Here is a 16,925-nt window from a genome sequence, read left to right as displayed (position 1 = left end):
CAGACGAACCATCAAACAGACAAAGCTTTAATACAAGACTAAGATTGAATCCTACTACAACGCTCTGATGCTCATCGGATGTGGCAGGGCTTGCAAACTATTACGGACTACAAAGGGAAACCCAGCCGCAAGTTGCCCAGTGACACAAGCCTGCCAGGTGGGCTAAATGCCTTTTATGCTCGCATCAAGGCAAGCAACACTGAAGCATGCATGAGAGCACCAGCTGTTCTGGACGACTGTGTGATCACGCTCTCCGTAGCCAATGGGAGTAAGACCTTAAAACAGGTCAACATTCACAAGGTCACGGAGCCAGACGGATTACATCTGTAATGTAGTCAGCCTGGGAAACGCGGCCAGTATGCCTTTGGAAAAGTAGAGGCACAGAACACGTTCTTCAGGCCACTGCAGTGATTGGTCCGAATTAATGATAAAGCAGTATGTTAGATCCCTGCCAATGGTGAGGTTGCACGGTTAGTCCATTCTGATTGGTCCATGACAGGTTTGACTCAACAGGATTCGTGTGTACAAAGTAGCTACGCACATGTACAATTAAAATTCATAATTGTGTGTTAACTTAATTTGTATAACCAGTTAATCATAAAACATCTTCATAAGGTTAGCAGCAAATATGGAAAATAAGACTCACAGTAAAATGTTTCAGAGTTCCATATAACAAAGACAAACAAAATGACAACGTCCCAGAGTTCTAGAATATCACAAATACGTATTAAATACACCATTTCACTGTATGTATGATGAGTGTTAGCACATTTATGTATGGTGTGTTTGTTTGTTTGTTTACTAATTGCACTTGAGGATGAAGATATGTGTATCACATTGCCGGTCAGATATCTGCAGGTTTTTGGCATATTCGGGATATGTCTGGAACTGTTCACTATACACATAGGACATGGACATGACTACAGAGAACGTTAAGTTAGAAATAACTTATTGTGATACAGCTTATTGGAATAACAGCTCTAAACATACTCTAAACCAGTAGGTATAAATTCAGAGCATTTAGCCCAGTGGAGAAAAAAAAGACCATTGAAATGGCCTCCCTAAAAGATAAGCAACATTTCAGACTTCACTTCATAGCACTTCCAACATAATAACTGTGTGCCTCTACATTCTGTGCAAAATAAGATCAAAGTCCACACACACATATCCACTCAACTCTCTCTATGTACAGTTATGGCGTTAGTACCATCAGTTCCCCTACAGGGACTAAGACATTCCTTAACCATCTGAGGCAAGACGCAGTACCTCTTCTTCCACCTGTTTCATGTAGTCCTGTAAAGGCCTTCTAAAGGTGACAGGATTGGGGTGTGGGGACAGGTGTCAGGGACAGAGAAACAAAATGGGAAGACACTATTGGACAAAAGCACCTCACAACGCTCTGTGGCGACCGTTACTTGGGAAACCGACTAATTTGATGACTCGACCAATCTAGTCAAAGGGGAGAAGAATTGTTGCCGTGGGAGGGGGAAAGTAGTATTTTTCTATTTTGAAGTCTCAGAAGAACTTGTCGTCGATGCGGAAGTGCGGCCGCGTCACATCGTCGGGGTTGATGAACACTGAGATGGACTTGCCGGGGTTCTCCATCACCAACTGCTGCAGCTTCTTAGCCAATCGGTCATCCGGCTGGTGCTCGCCGCCCGCGTCCGACTGTGGCGACGGCAGGTTTAAGCCGCGCCAATGCAGGTCCAGGGTCAGCCGGTTGGCCGCCTTGGCATGCTCGATAGTGGTGCGCAGGTGCTCGGCCGGGTCGGAGCGCACTGTGCTGAGATTGCGGGCGTGGAGCATGGCCGTCTCATCCGAGAGGTGTTCCAGCATGTTGCACTGCGGGATGAAGTAGTTGGGGCACATCTTGTTGACCAGGCAGTTCTGCAGGTCGTCGATGAGGCCTAGCAGGAAGTGGGCTGAGAAGTCTTCCTGGGACAGGTAGGTGGCGGGGAGCCGATCGCAGGCCCACAGCATCATGCTGCGCAGGTGGTAGGGGCTGATGGCCTTGGGCCTTGACAGCAGCTTGATAATGATGGCTTGCACGCCTGGTAGGCCTGCATCAGGCTGGCCGAGATGCACTTCTTGAGCTGCACTTCGCTGCGGGCGAACGACAGGCGCCACTCATTCTCCTTACGGCCCTTGTGGGAGCAGGTAGGCACCAGATAGAAGCCGCTGATCACCTCCTCCTCTGTGATCTTGCCGTCCCAGAAGTGGTTCTCCATCAGCCAGCTCTGGGCCACCGCCGGCCATCCCTTGAAGGAGACCACAGGCAAGATGTCATAGAGCATGCGGCTACTGCCCACGCCCAGGATGACGGAGATGATGGTGCCGTTCCGCTCCACCTTCTCCACGCGGGGCATGCCGCGCTGGGGCTTCTTCTGGATCTCCACCAGGACCACACTGATGGACTCGTAGAACCAGTCAGCCACCAGTGTGGGTGAGAAGAAGTAGTTGGTGGCACCGTTGATGTGGTCTACCATGGTGCAGCAGTCCTTCCACTTGTTGATGGTGCCCTCATCGAAGAGGCGCGGGCTCAGCCACGAGTGGCACAGGGCTGAGTGGCGCATGTCCAAAGTCACCGGCTGGTTGCGGTCGTGCAACTTGAGCGCAGGCACGAGGAGGGTAAAGTCCATGTCATAGTCGGTGACGCGGGCGTAGACGCTCAGCTCGTCTAGGTCCATGTCGACCACACCCTCTGGCACGCCACCTGACAGCAGTAGGTACTCGTTGGCCACAGGGAGCTTCTGGTCCAGTTTCTGCACCATACCTGATGGGAGAAGGATAAAGGGGGATTATTAGTGGCCTGTGTGGTCCAGCGGTTAGAGTTGGCATGGGTTCGAATCTGGCCTACTGCCCTTTGACTCAACCTCCTCCTACATTTCCTTACCTGACCTTTCTGTTCAATAAAAATACATTTAAAAAATAAATATGGGGATGAATAGACAGCATATCTTATGATTATGTTTCAGCAGTGCAAATGCTCTGTAATAAGGTAGCCTATGTCATTCCTGGCTCTGTGAGTATGTGTTATTGTGGCAATACACACTGAAGGCTACACTTGCAGTAGAGGAAATCTCTAACCACAGATCTAAGATCAGATTACCCGACCCCCAATACTAACCTTAACATTCATGTGGGTGGGAAAACGTCTGATCCTGTATCAGTGTTGTTTAAATGCAAGTTAACCGATTACCAGTAGACCAGAGGGGTATACTACAAAGCAGGATGAGTTAGCTAGCTAACCTTGATAAACAACTAGAAATAATTACATTTTATGGTTCATTAAGAAAGCTGAACTTGGAAATGTCGAGTAAATGTTCCATGCTTTGCTCTGCTCTGCTCTACATTGCTCTGCCTTGCATGCTACCTAAGGGAGTGACGCCCCTTACCCGCACAACACCCGGTTAGGGCCCCCACCCAGGGTTACGGGAAAGTTTTGAGTAGACTGGGCTTTCAAACCCTGACGTGCAGCCAGTCTAGGAGATGGACAACTCCAATTACAAAGCTGCTGACCAGGCAGATACAGGAGTCCCATCTCCCAAACAGCTGGAAAGGCAGATGAAGATGGCATTTGATACCTGGCGAAATTGGATAGGAGCGTCTCCAAAATGACTAAAATGTAAAATATATATATATCCCTCTGGATACTAGTGTTGTACCACATCTCTCTACTAGGGGGCAGTGCAAGCCAATTTCCACCTAATCCCCCCAGGCTGCAAGTTCGGACACAAGATGCCTATTTCACATCCCCACCAGGGTGCCTGTCACAGTCAAACCACCACGCTGCCCAGTGGGGGATAACATACAGATCCAGACACTAGGCTATATTGATCTTTACACTAGTATTTCTATGCGTATACATTTCAGGGGTTGGAAGCTAAATTATTTTCCAATCGTTCGGTTCTGAACCGAACCTTTTAAAAAAAAAATCCATTCCGGTGTTCCGACCACAAAATAAAGGCTATATACAGGGGGTACCAGTACTGAGTCAATGCAAATAGTCTGGGTAGCCATTCAATTAGCTGTTTAGCAATATTATGGCTTGAGGGTAGAAGCTATTAAGCCTTTGGGCCCTAGACTTGGTGCTCTGGTGCCGCTTTGCCGTGCTGTAGCAGAGAGAACAGTCTACGCTTAGGGTGGCTTGAGTCTTTGGCAATTTTTAGGGCCTTCCCCTGATGTAGAGGTCCTGGATGGCAGGAAGCTTGGCCCCAGTGATGTACTGGGCCGTACGCACTACCCTCTGTAGTGCCTTGCGGTCGGAGGCCAACAATTTGCCATACCAGACGGTGACGCAACCAAGGCCAACCAATGCTCTTGATGGTGCAGCTATAGAACTTTTTGAGGATCCGAGGACCCATGCCAAATATTTTCAGTTTCTTGAGGAGGAATAGGTGTTGTCATGCCCTCTTAATAACTGTCTTGGTGTGTTTGGACCATGATAGTTTGTTGGTGATGTGGACACCAGGGAACTTGAAGCTCTCAACCTGCTCCACTTCAGCCACGTCGATGAGAATTGGGGGGTCCTCGGCTCTCTTTTTCCTGTAGTCCATAATCATCTCCTACTGTATGTCTTAATGACGTTGAGGGAAAGGTACTAGACATTAGGAATATTTTTGGAACTAAAGATTAAACGGTTCTCAAGATTTGAAAATAACGGGTCTGTACCGGAACACTAGAGACCACTTTCGTTCCCGGTTTTGGTTCCGTTCCTCTAAAAATGAGAGTTTCTGTTCCCTGAACCGGTTCCAACCCGATACATTTACATGACATTATATTAACACAGGCCAAAGAAATCTCCCCTGTCAAAGGCATCCTGCCATTCCATAACATTTCAGATGTAAAGAAAAACTTGGCATTAGCTTGTGCAGTTTGCTCTTGGGTTCTGTGTGCACTGCACTCGACTGAGCTGGCCTAGCATGCTCCATAAGCATTGGCTGAGTTTATCTATGTGGACTGCAGTGCTCTGCCTCATTTGTTTTTCCTCTTCACTGATTCCAGGAAGTGTCTGTTCCCTCTCAGCAGCCATAACCCCAGACATAAGAGACGGGCCCGAGTGGCTCGGCGCTGTGGTCTACTGTCACTGTTTGTTTGAGACACTGAGCGCAAGAAGCTTAAGTGTGTAGGCCTACAGCGCAAGTGTGTGTGTAGTGTGGGCTTGTATTACTATCCTTGTGGGTACCGGAAATCTCCAAAAGTCCCCACAAGGATAGTAAAAGGAGGAAAATTCTCCCCTTGTGTAGACGTTTCCCAGGTCTCTGCGAGGACAAAGGCTATTTTAGGCTCAGGGGTTAGGATTACAGTTAAGGGTTAAGATTACAATTAGGGTTCGAGTTAAGGGTAAGGGAAAATAGGATTTTGAATGTAAATCAATTTTAGATCCCCACAAGGATAGTAAACATATGCTGTGTGTGTGTGTCAGACTGTGTGCGTCTGTCTTCTACTCCTTTTGTATCTTCTGCTCAAATCATCTGAGTGATTTTTCATGGTATGCATTTTTCTAACACCGCTGCTAAACCAGTACACCACCACAACAGTTAGCCTAATATGCCAGTCAAATCAAAGTTATTCAAGTTAGTAAAGTGGTATTCAAACTTTTTCAGCAGGGAAACTATTTTCAACAAATAACCTTCAATTCATTGCATTTTCATGAAACCAATAAATACATTTACTCAATAAACTCAAATATTTTTCAAATAATCTTTCTCAAAAATGTTTGTATATTGTCCCATACAATAATCTGTCAATTTTTTTATTTTATATATAATAAAACGTATAATCATTTTGGCGACCCCACTAGAGGTCATGACCAGACTTTGAATACCATCGAGTTAGTGGGCAAGTTTAAGTGGTAAGGCTAAAGCAACCGACTCTAGACAAAAGCCGAGGCGTGAAGTCATGGGAGGTGCAACTGTGACAGCCGAAAGTTGAACACTAACGTTGTTTTCCAACAACAGGGGTCAGATCAACATGGCAGTGTTGGCATTGATTATAAAGATGTTTCTTTATTTCTAAATGATAAAAATACCAGTCAAAAGTTTGTACACACCTACTCATTCAAGGGTTTTTCTTTATTTGTATTCTTTTCTACATTAATAGTGAAGACATCAAAACTATGAAATAACATATATGGAATCATTTAGTAACCAAAAAAAGTGTGTAATATGAGAGTGTTCAAAGTAGCCACCCTTTTCCTTGATGACAGCTTTGCACATTCTTGGAATTCTCTCAAACAGCTTCATGGGGTTGTCACCTGGAATTTATTTCAATTAACAGGTGTGCCTTGTTAAAAGTTAATTTGTGGAATTTCTTTCCTTCTTAATGCGTTTGAGCCAATCCGTTTTGTTGTGACGAGGTAGGGGTGGTATACAGAAGATAGCCCTATTTGGTAAAAGACCAAATCCATATTACGGCAAGAACAGCTCAAAGAAGCAAAGAGAAATGACAGTGCATAAGTCAATCCGGAAAATGTCAAGTTTCTTCAAGTGCAGTCGCAAAAACCATCAAGCGCTATGATGAAACTGGCTCTCATGAGGACCGCCACAGGAAAGGAAGACCCAGAGTTACCTCTGTTGCAGAGGATAAGTAAGAGTTAACTGCACCTCAGATTGCAGTCCAAATAAATGCTTCACAGAGTTCAAATAACAGACACACCTCAACATCAACTGTTCAGAGGAGACAGCGTGAATTGGGCCTTCATGGGTCAAATTGCTGCAAAGAAAAAAGGACGAGATCTCTCTTTTGGTCCAAATTTGAGATGTTTTGGTTCCAACCACCGTGTCTTTGTGAGGCACCAAGTAGGTGAATGGATTTTTATAAAAAAGTAATATTTAACTTTTATTTAACTAGGCAAATCAGTTAAGAACAAATTCCTTTATTTAACTATTTACAATGACAGCCTACCCAACCAAACACTAACGACACTGGGCCAATTGTGCGCCGCCCTATGGGACTCCCAATTACGGCCGGTTGTGATACTGCCTGGAATCTAATCAGGGTCTGTAGTGACGCCTCTAGCACTGAGTTGCGCCACTGGTGATGCGCCACTACATGCATGGTTCCCACTGTGAAGCAGGAGGTGGTTGAATATGGAGGTGGTTGAATCTGACAATTGATCTTGATGGTTGAACAGTCGTCTCAAATAAAACTGTGAAGGACCTCGGTGTTACTCTGGACCCTTATCTCTCTTTTGATGAACATATCAAGACTGTTTCAAGGACAGCTTTTTTCCATCTACGTAACATTGCAAAAATGTGACATTTTATGTCCAAAAATGATGCAGAAAAATGTATCCATGCTTTTGTCACTTCTAGATTAAGCTATTGCAATGCTCTACTTTCTGGCTACCCGGATAAAGCACGGCTGCTAGAATCCTGACTAGAACCAAAAAATTGAATCATATTACTCCAGTGCTAGCCTCTCTACACTGGCTTCCTGTTAAGGCAAGGACTGATTTCAAGGTTTTACTGCTAACCTACAAAGCATTACATGGGCTTGCTCCTACTTATCTTTCCGATTTGGTCCTGCTGTACATACCTACACGTACGCTACGGTCATAAGACGCAGGCCTCCTAATTGTCCCTAGAATTTCTAAGCAAACAGCTGGAAGCAGGGCTTTCTCCTATAGAGCTCCATTTTTATGGAATGGTCTGCCTACCCATGTGAGAGACGCAGACCCGGTCTCAACCTTTAAGTCTTTACTGAAGACTCATCTCTTCAGTAGGTCCTATGATTGAGTGTAGTCTGGCCCAGGAGTGTGAAGGTGAACGGAAAGGCACTGGAGCAACGAACCGCCCTTGCTGTCTCTGCCTGGCCGGTTCCCCTCTCTCCACTAGGATTCTCTGCCTCTAACCCTATTACAGGGGCTGAGTCACTGGTGCTCTTCCTCCTCTTCCTGTGTACCTGGGAGGGGTGCGTCACTTGAGTGGGTTGAGTCACTGACGTGGTCTTCCTGTCTGGTAATGACCACCTGACTACAGGATATTGCCTACTGTAAAAAGGATTAGATTTAGATTGGTTTCCATAGGCACCAATTAAAGTTTCAATCTGCAACATATTCTTACATTTAAAATAGATCAAGCAATCTACATCACAAATCTTTGCACATTTGCAAAGTAATTGTTTCCTAATTCACCTACAGACATTACATGCATAGAAAGACTGGGACAGAATATATTTAAGCAATAAGGTAAGAGGGGGTGTGGCATATGGCCAATATACCACGGATAAGGGCCGATCTGATGCAAGACGAAACGCCTGGATACAGCCCTTAACCGTGGTATATTGGCCATATACCACAAACCCCAGAGGTGCCTTATTGCTATTAGAAACTAACCAACGTAATTACAGTAGTAAAAATACATGTTTTGTATACGCTATACAACGGCTGTCAGCCAAATCAATATTCAGGGCTTGAACTACGCAGTTAATAAATAAAAACATTTAAACGCACATTGGGAGTTTTTTTATGTTTAATAAGATTGGTGTGATGAGGTAGATTGTCATCAAGGACCTTAGAGCAGTGAAGGCGATCAGGATCGTAGTGGTCCTCTTGAAGACTAATGAGACGTGTCAGATCTAGAGTGAAGAGAATCAGTGCATTTACAAATGTATCAATCTTTTTAAAAGAAAATCAAATCAAAGTTTATTTGTCATGTGCGCCGAATACAACAGGTGTAGTAGACCTTACAGTGAAATGCTTACTTACAGGCTCTAACCAATAGTGCAAAAAAGGTTAGGTGAACAATAGGTAAATAAAGAAATAAAACAGTAAAAAGACAGGCTATATACAGACACCGGTTAGTCAGGCTGATTGAGGTAGTATGTACATGTAGATATGGTTAAAGTGACTATGCATATATGATGAACAGAGTAGCAGTAGCGTAAAAGAGGGGTTGGCAGGTGGTGGGACACAATGCAGATAGCCCGGTTAGCCAATGTGCGGGAGCACTGGTTGGTCGGCCCAATTGAGGTAGTATGTACATGAATGTATAGTTAAAGTGACTATGATAAACAGAGAGTAGCAGCAGCATAAAAAGAGGGGTTGGGGGGGCACACAATGCAAATAGTCCTGGTAACCATTTGGTTACCTGTTCAGGAGTCTTATGGCTTGGGGGTGAAAACTGTTGAGAAGCCTTTTTGTCCTAGACTTGGCACTGCGGTAGTAGAGAGAACAGTCTATGACTGGGGTGGCTGGGGTCTTTGACAATTTTTAGGGCCTTCCTCTGACACCGCCTTTGTAGTGCCTTGCGGTCAGAGGCCGAGCAATTGCCGTACCAGGCAGTGATGCTCTCGATGTTGCAGCTGTAGAACCTTTTGAGGATCTCAGGAACCATGCCAAATCTTTTCAGTTTCCTGAGGGGGAATAGGCTTTGTCGTGCTCTCTTCACGACTGTCTTGGTGTGTTTGGACCATTCTAGTTTGTTGTTGATGTGGACACTGACGAACTTGAAGCTCTCAACATGCTCCACTACAGCCCCGTCGATGAAATGGGGGGGCGTGCTCGGTCCTCCTTTTCCTGTAGTTCACAATCATCTCCTTAGTCTTGGTTACGTTGAGGGATAGGTTATTATTCTGGCACCACACGGCCAGGTCTCCGACCTCCTCCCTATAGGCTGTCTTGTCGTTGATCAGACTGTTGTGTCGTCTTCAAACTTAATGATGGTGTTGGAGTCGTGCCTGGCCATGCGGTCGTGGGTGAACAAAGAGTACAGGAGGGGACTGAGCACGCACCCCTGTGGAGCTCCAGTGTTGTGGATCAGCGTTGCAGAGGGAGGTGTTTAGTCCAATGATCCTTGAGCTTAGTGATGAGCTTTGAGGTTACTATGGGGTTGAACGCTGCGCTGTAGTCAATGAATAGCATTCTCACATAAGTGTTCCTTTTGTCCAGGTGGGAAAGGGCAGTGCAATAGAGATTGCATCATCTGTGGATCTGTTTGGGCGGTATGCAAATTGGAGTGGGTCTAGGGTTTCTGGGATAATGGTGTTGATGTGAGCCATTACCAACCTTTCAAAGCACTTCATGGCTACAGACATGAGTGCTACAGGTCTGTAGTCATTTAGACAGGTTGCCTTTGTTCTTGGGCACAGTGACTATGGTGGTCTGCTTGAAACATGTTGGTATTACAGACTCAATCAGGGACATGTTGAAAATGTCAGTGAAGACACCCGCCAGTTGGTCAGCACATGCCGGAGCACATGTCCTGGTAATCCGTCTGGCCCCGCAGCCTTGTGCATGTTGACCTGTTTAAAGGTCTTACTCACGTCGGCTACGGAGAGTGTGATCACACAGTCGTCCGGAACAGCTGATGCTCTCATGCATGCCTCAGTGTTGCTTGCCTCGAAGCGAGCATAGAAGTGATTTAGCTCGTCTGGTAGGCTCATGTCACTGGGCAGCTCACAGCTGTGCTTCCCTTTGTAGTCCGTAATAGTTTGCAGCCCTGCCACATAAAATGAGCGTCGGTGCCAGTGTAGTATGATTCGTTCTTAGCCCTGTATTGACGCGTTGCCTGTTTGATGGTTCGTCGCAGGGCATAGCAGGATTTCTTGTAAGCGCCAGCTCTACCCTTTAGCTCAGTGCGAATGTTGCCTGTAATCCATGGCTTCTGGTTGGGGTATGTACGTACAGTCGCTGTGGGGATGATGTCCTCGATGCACTTATTGATGAAAGCCAGTGACTGATGTGGTGTACTCCTCAATGCCATCAGAAGAATCCCGGAACATGTTCTAGTCTGTGATAGCAAAACAGTCCTGTAGTTTAACATTGCTTCATCTGATCACTTTTTATAGACCGAGTCACTGGTGCTTGTAAGCAGGAATCAGGAGGATAGAGTTGTGGTCGGATTTACCAAATGGGTGGCGAGGGAGAGCTTTGTACTGTGTGTGGAGTACAGGTGATCTAGAATTTCTTTTCCCTCTGGTTGCACATTTAACATGTTGATGGAAATTTGGTAGAACTGATTTAAGTTTCCTGCATTAAAGTCTCCAGCCTCCAGGAGCGCCGCCTCTGGGTGAGTGGTTTCCTGTTTGCTTATTTCCTTATACAGCTGACTGAGTGCGGTCTTAGTGCCAGCATCTGTCTGTGGTGGTAAATAAACAGCCACGAAAAGTATAGCTGAAAACTCTCTAGGCAAGTAGTGTGGCCTGCAATTTATCACAATATACTCTACTTCAGGCGAGCAAAATCTAGAGACTTCCTTAGATTTCGTGCACCAGCTGTTGTTTACAAATATGCACAGACCGCCCCCCCTCGTCTTACCGGAGTGTGCTGTTCTATCCTGCTGGTGCAGCGTATATCCCGCTAGCTGAATATCAATGTCGTCATTCAGCCACGATTCCATGAAACATAGGATATTACAGTTTTTGATGTCCCGTTGGTAGGATATTCGGGACCATACCTCGTCTAATTTATTGTCCAATGATTGCACGTTGGCGAGTAGTATTGACGGTAACGGCAGCTTTCCAAGTCGTCTTCTCCGGGTCCTAACCAGGCATCCGGCTCTTTGTCCTCTGTACCTGCGCCGCTTCCTCTTGCAAATAACGGGGAGGTCGGTCCTGTGGGGTGTTTGGAGAATGTCTTGTGCATCGTCTTTGTTGTAGAAAAAATCTTTGTCTATTCCGAGGTGAGTGATCGCTGTCCTAATATACAGAAGCTATTTTTTGCCGTAAGATACGGTTACAGAAACATTATGTACAAAATAAGTTACAAATAACGTGAAAAAAAAAAAAACACATAATAGCACAATTTTTGGCGCCCGTAAAACTGCTGCCATTTCCTGAAGAAACTTTGTGGACTCAGCTGGCTAATAGTATTTCAATGGTACTATAATAAGCAATAAGGCACGAGGGGGTGTGGTTTATGGCCAATATACTACGGCTAAGGGATATTCTTACGCACGACGCATCGCAGAGTGCCTGGACACAGCCCTTAGCCGTGATATATTGGCCATATACCACAAACCCCCGAGGTGCCTTATTGCTATTATTAACTGGTCACACCTGTGGTATATGGTCTGATATACCACGGCTGTCAGCCAATCAGCATTCAGGGAAGCCGCTGCTGTCTCAGGTAACCCCTACTATTATTACATCTCAAAGCCCCCAGCAATCAGTCATAGATAGGCAACAAGTAGGGTGGATTGGAGTCAATTTTGACAATTTAATTTGTCATTGCTATGCAGCCTTTGGCTATGACAAATAGGTTGGCAGGTAATGATCCGGCTTTTGACACTCCAGGTGATTTCAAATCCTGAAAAGGCTTGAAATTCATGCACCTAAATGTTTGCAGCCTTTTGCCAAAAATGGACTATATCAAGATCTGGAATTCCGAGGCAGATCCAGATATTCTTATTTTATCAGAAACATGGTTATCTGAGAAAATCGTGGAATCTGAGGTTACCATTAATGGTTTTAAAGTTTTCAGGGCTGATAGAATTGGCAAAGGTGGTGGTGTTGCTATCTATACAAAAAGTACCTTTCTGTGTCTCTTTTAAAGGCTACATCCAGTCCTAAACCATTTTAATTTCTAGCTTAAAGTCTTCTACTAGGTTCTAATTCTAAAGTTAACTGTTCTAGGAATCTAGCGCCCTCCCTGAATGTTTGTTTTACAGAATTTGGCAGTACGTCCAACAGGGAAATAAAAAAACGCAGATCACGTGTAATCACGCTAGCCCACCTCCACATTCAACTTCTTCACCTGCGGGATCTTCTGAGTATTTATGTCTGTAATAAAGCCCTTGTGAGGAAAAACTCATTCTGATTGGCTGGGCCTGGCTCCCAAGTGGGTGGGCCTTTGCCCTCCCAGGCCCACCCATGGCTGAGCACCTGACCAGTCATGTGAAATCCAGAGATTTGGGCCTAATGAATTTATTTAAATTGACTGATTTCCTTATGTGAACTGTAACTCAGTAAAATGTTATATTTTTGTTCAGTATAGTTGAAGAGGTTTGTTGCAGTTATAGCTTAGAGACGTCTTCAAAAAAGAGCAATATGCTCATATACATACTTTGCGCCGTTCTCCACCATGGCAGTCCGGGACACATTTTAGGACTGTCCCTATGGCCCGTAACACATCAACTTCCTGAGTTTTCAGGCTTTTCATGATACTTGCTGTAAGCATAAAAAGAGAAGAAAATAAATCAAGATTGGCATAACGTGGACATGCAGGACACAACAGAAGAGGAACACAGTAAAATATATTTAACAGTCAGAATCTACTAAAAATGTATCCTTGTCAAATGTCTCAAATGCTCACAATTACTTACCAAGTACAATGGAGCACAAACAAGTGACAGCAAAGGCATGTTTGCTTCTCTGTCCCTTCATATTGAAGTGGGACATTAATTCATTGTTCATCAATCCGAAACACTAAGAAAGACGATACCAAAAGTAGACAGTAGTTGTTTTTTAAAACTCATCTCTAAATGGTGAAGTTATGCTTAATTGAATACATGTTGTAATATTCAAACAACTTTTTATAAAACACACTGCTTCATAATCCTGAGGACATTATCCCAGACAGAAGATCCCCCAATTGAGGACAGCTTGGCAGTCTTAAAAAAAAAAAGGTCAATGCAAAAATGTAAGTATGTGTAAAGACAGTAAAGACACAATAAAACATTATATTTTTAAAAAGTTGTGTCTGTCATATCATTCCTGCAACCAATATAGTTAGAAATGGGTGTAATTGGCAAATCTCTTCCTCTTCTCGGCAACTGCCCACGTGTATGAGTTTGAGTGAGCAACTGGGAAAACGAGCAAGAGAGAAAGGGGAGAAAATTTACATGACTCACCAAGGGAGGTCTGTGTGGAATCAGGACACAAGGGTTTCGCAACTGAAAAAAAAAAAGGAGAATTAAAATGGGATTTTAAATCATATTTATTTGCTTCACTTTAACGATTAGGAAGCAATGCTATTTCAAGTGGATCTACTTACACTAAGATCAGCCGAGACCTGATGCAAAGAGAAAACTTTAATGATCATCAGCATAGCTAGTACAAACCAAGCTCTTACCAATGTAGTTAGTAGGAATCAATACACATTAAAGATCAGAATATCAAAGAGGGGAAAAAAATAAAACATCTTGCACACAGAACTTACTGTCAATGGACTTAAGGGGTGGTTCTGCTCTCTTATTTTCCTGGGACGTGGCAGAATAGGTCATTGGTAACTAAGTGGGTGGCCAAGGACTGCTGTAGAGGTCATGCATTAGGTCATTGACATGTTTCAGGAACCATAAAGATTGTGACAAATCATGAGTAACCATTAAGTTCATTAACCTAGCTACTACAGAAGACCTAAGGTCTTCACTAAGTTAGACTTAGCCTAGCAAGTACATTGACCATGTTTCCCCTCAGCAATCTGGTAGTCAGGCCGACAGACGGGAGAGAGAGAGCCTGTTTTGCTGTCTATTTACATTTCTTAGTCAGCAAGCTGGATAACTGCTGTACTCCTTCCCTTTGTTCCCCTCCTCCATCCAAACTAGAAGATTACTGAAAAAAAAAAAAAAAAATCTAGTTGGAAAAGGCAGTTGAGAGGTGTAACATTAGAATGAGTGTTTGTGGGGGGGGGGGGGGGGGGGGGTCAGGATAGGCAAAATGCACCATATTGTCAAATACAAGGATCCCTGATGAATCAACAAAAACTTCACATCCATATTTCAAGTATTAGGTTAGCTAAAAAGTTCTCAAACACAATCAATGTTTCCTATATTTGTATTCATCAACCATCTCTCACACACCAAGGAAGCATGACGATGTTGACAATGTGTTCTAAAGTTATTGTGATCATCATCGCTCTCTGTCCATCTCTCACACAGACAGAACACACACACATTTACTGTCATTAAACAGATATCAAAATGTCAAGACGTTAGTTAGCTAGCTACAACAGGTTAAAAAAAAGTCAAACTTACCACGTCCATGGAGGATTAGCTAGAGAGCTAACGTTAGCCAGCTAAAAATATCCAGCTAACGCTAGCTTGCTAGAAACACTTTCCTTGACATTATTCTCCCCAACAAACCGCCGCTCTACTTACAAAAGTAAAACGTTTTTTGTGTACATTTCGAGAAACAGTCATTGTCTTCCAGCTGTGTTGACACTTGAGCAAGCAGGCTGCCAGCGAGGCGCACAGACATGCATTGCTGAGAGCAAGGCACAGATTCCAATCCAAATTTGAGTTGGACCAGATATGCCTACCTCTTCATTTAGCTACTGAAATTAAAATAACAATGTGTGCAGTAATTTGAATTGCTCAAAAGCTTTAAAGGAAAACATAGATTGTTATTTTCAGGGACAAATTCAGGTGCAATCATTTTTTTTACTAATTATTGATGGAAATAAATGGATTACAAATAGGGGTTTATAAATATTGGTGGATTGTATTAGGATATTGAAATAAAAATATATATAGGCCTACGTGTATTTAGTTAAATTCTGAAAACAAATTTAGTTTCGAAAATCGAAATTGCATTCACTGGAACAGAAGAAAATGCACAGCAAAATAAACAAATGATTACCATTAGAAGCCACACAGCAAGCCACCAGATATTCTTAATAAAAAAACATAATGTAATTGAACTGCAGTTTTACTGCATTTTAACAGTACATTTTTGTAAGGATATCCTGTATTATTGTGCATGTTTATCTTACATGCTGGTAGCCTAGAACAAATGCTTTGGAAGTGAATGTGCACTTTTCAATTCGGTGGACTGCAACTACAAAAAGCATTGCCATAGCCTGTAGTAAAATCAAAAGCATTTAAATCATCAGAGATCCTATAAATTAGGGACCATCTCTGATTGGGCCACAGAGACTGTCACTATTGTCAATATTGCTTGCTAATGACCTAGCCAATTCGATGGAGGTGAAATAAAAAATATATTTTTATTTATTTATTGGTGTTCCATCACCTGCAGGATAAAAATCTAAAATGACCCAACTCCTGAAGACATGAATCGTGCCAGATAAGCTGAAGTGGACTCGACCCGAGTACCATTAGCCTCAGCCTAGAGTAATATGATTATGCTGGACTCGGAAGAGCTCGGCCCGCATGAAGCCCCGAGTCTGAGTCCCGAGTCTCAAACGGAATAGTCCCAGCGTGTTGACGGAGTACATGAGACCCTAACCTGCTTTGGTGCGCTCTCCCAGCTGTTGTTTGCCAACTGTGCTAAACTGAATCATGGAAACCCTGCTGGAAAAATAACATTACCACCATTTGTAGAATTGGAATGGTTCTAGTGTCTTATATCCAATGGGTGCATGGCCCACAAACCCAACTGTCATACTTGAGTAAAAGTATAGATACCTTATTATAAAGTGACTCAAGAAAAAGTTAGTCACCCAGTAAAATACTACTTGAGTAAAAGCCTAAAATTATTTTGTGCTAAATATATTTATTAAGAATCAAATGTAAAAATATAAATAATTTTAAATTTCTTATATTAAGCAAATCAGATGGCACCATTTTCTTGTTTTTAAAATGTACAGTTTTCCAGGGGTACACTCCAACACTAAGACATAATTTACAAACGATGTATGTGTTTAGTGAGTCTGCCAGATAAGAGGCAGTAGAGATGACCACGTGTTCTCTCGATAAGTGTGTGAATTTGACCATTTTCCTGTGCTGCTAAGCATTCAACATGTAACGAGTACTTGTGGGTGTCATGGAAAATGTATGGAGTAAAAAGTACGTTATTTTCTTTTAGGAATGTAGTAAAGTCAAGATTCCGCAAAAAATGACTTAAGTAGTACTTTAAAGTATTTTTACTAAGTACTTTTATAACACTATGCACATGTTTATATAGATTGGTATTAATTGAATAGCATTTAGATAACTGGTCAGTAGTTCAATCAGAATTCAACCAAAATAATACGTATTTTTCATGATGTTATGAAAAATACATCATATGGTTATAAAACCTCC

The 16,925-nt window shown here is 43.3% G+C and overlaps 1 protein-coding gene across 1 annotated transcript in view; it reads right to left on the bottom strand.

Annotated features, from left to right (window-relative positions):
* Positions 1-327: 327 nt before the first annotated feature.
* LOC139383155 (nucleotidyltransferase MB21D2-like) overlaps positions 328-16,925 on the bottom strand; it is a 19,595-nt gene continuing 2,997 nt past the window's right edge. The window contains 2 exon segments of the mRNA XM_071127516.1: positions 328-2,042; positions 2,045-2,773. Coding sequence (XP_070983617.1) covers positions 1,516-2,042; positions 2,045-2,773 — 1,256 coding nt within the window. The 3' untranslated portion in view covers positions 328-1,515.

This window comes from Oncorhynchus clarkii, chromosome 24 (assembly GCF_045791955.1).
Source record: "Oncorhynchus clarkii lewisi isolate Uvic-CL-2024 chromosome 24, UVic_Ocla_1.0, whole genome shotgun sequence".
Taxonomy (NCBI): Eukaryota; Metazoa; Chordata; class Actinopteri; order Salmoniformes; family Salmonidae; genus Oncorhynchus; species Oncorhynchus clarkii.
This window is presented reverse-complemented; position numbering and strand designations above follow the sequence as displayed.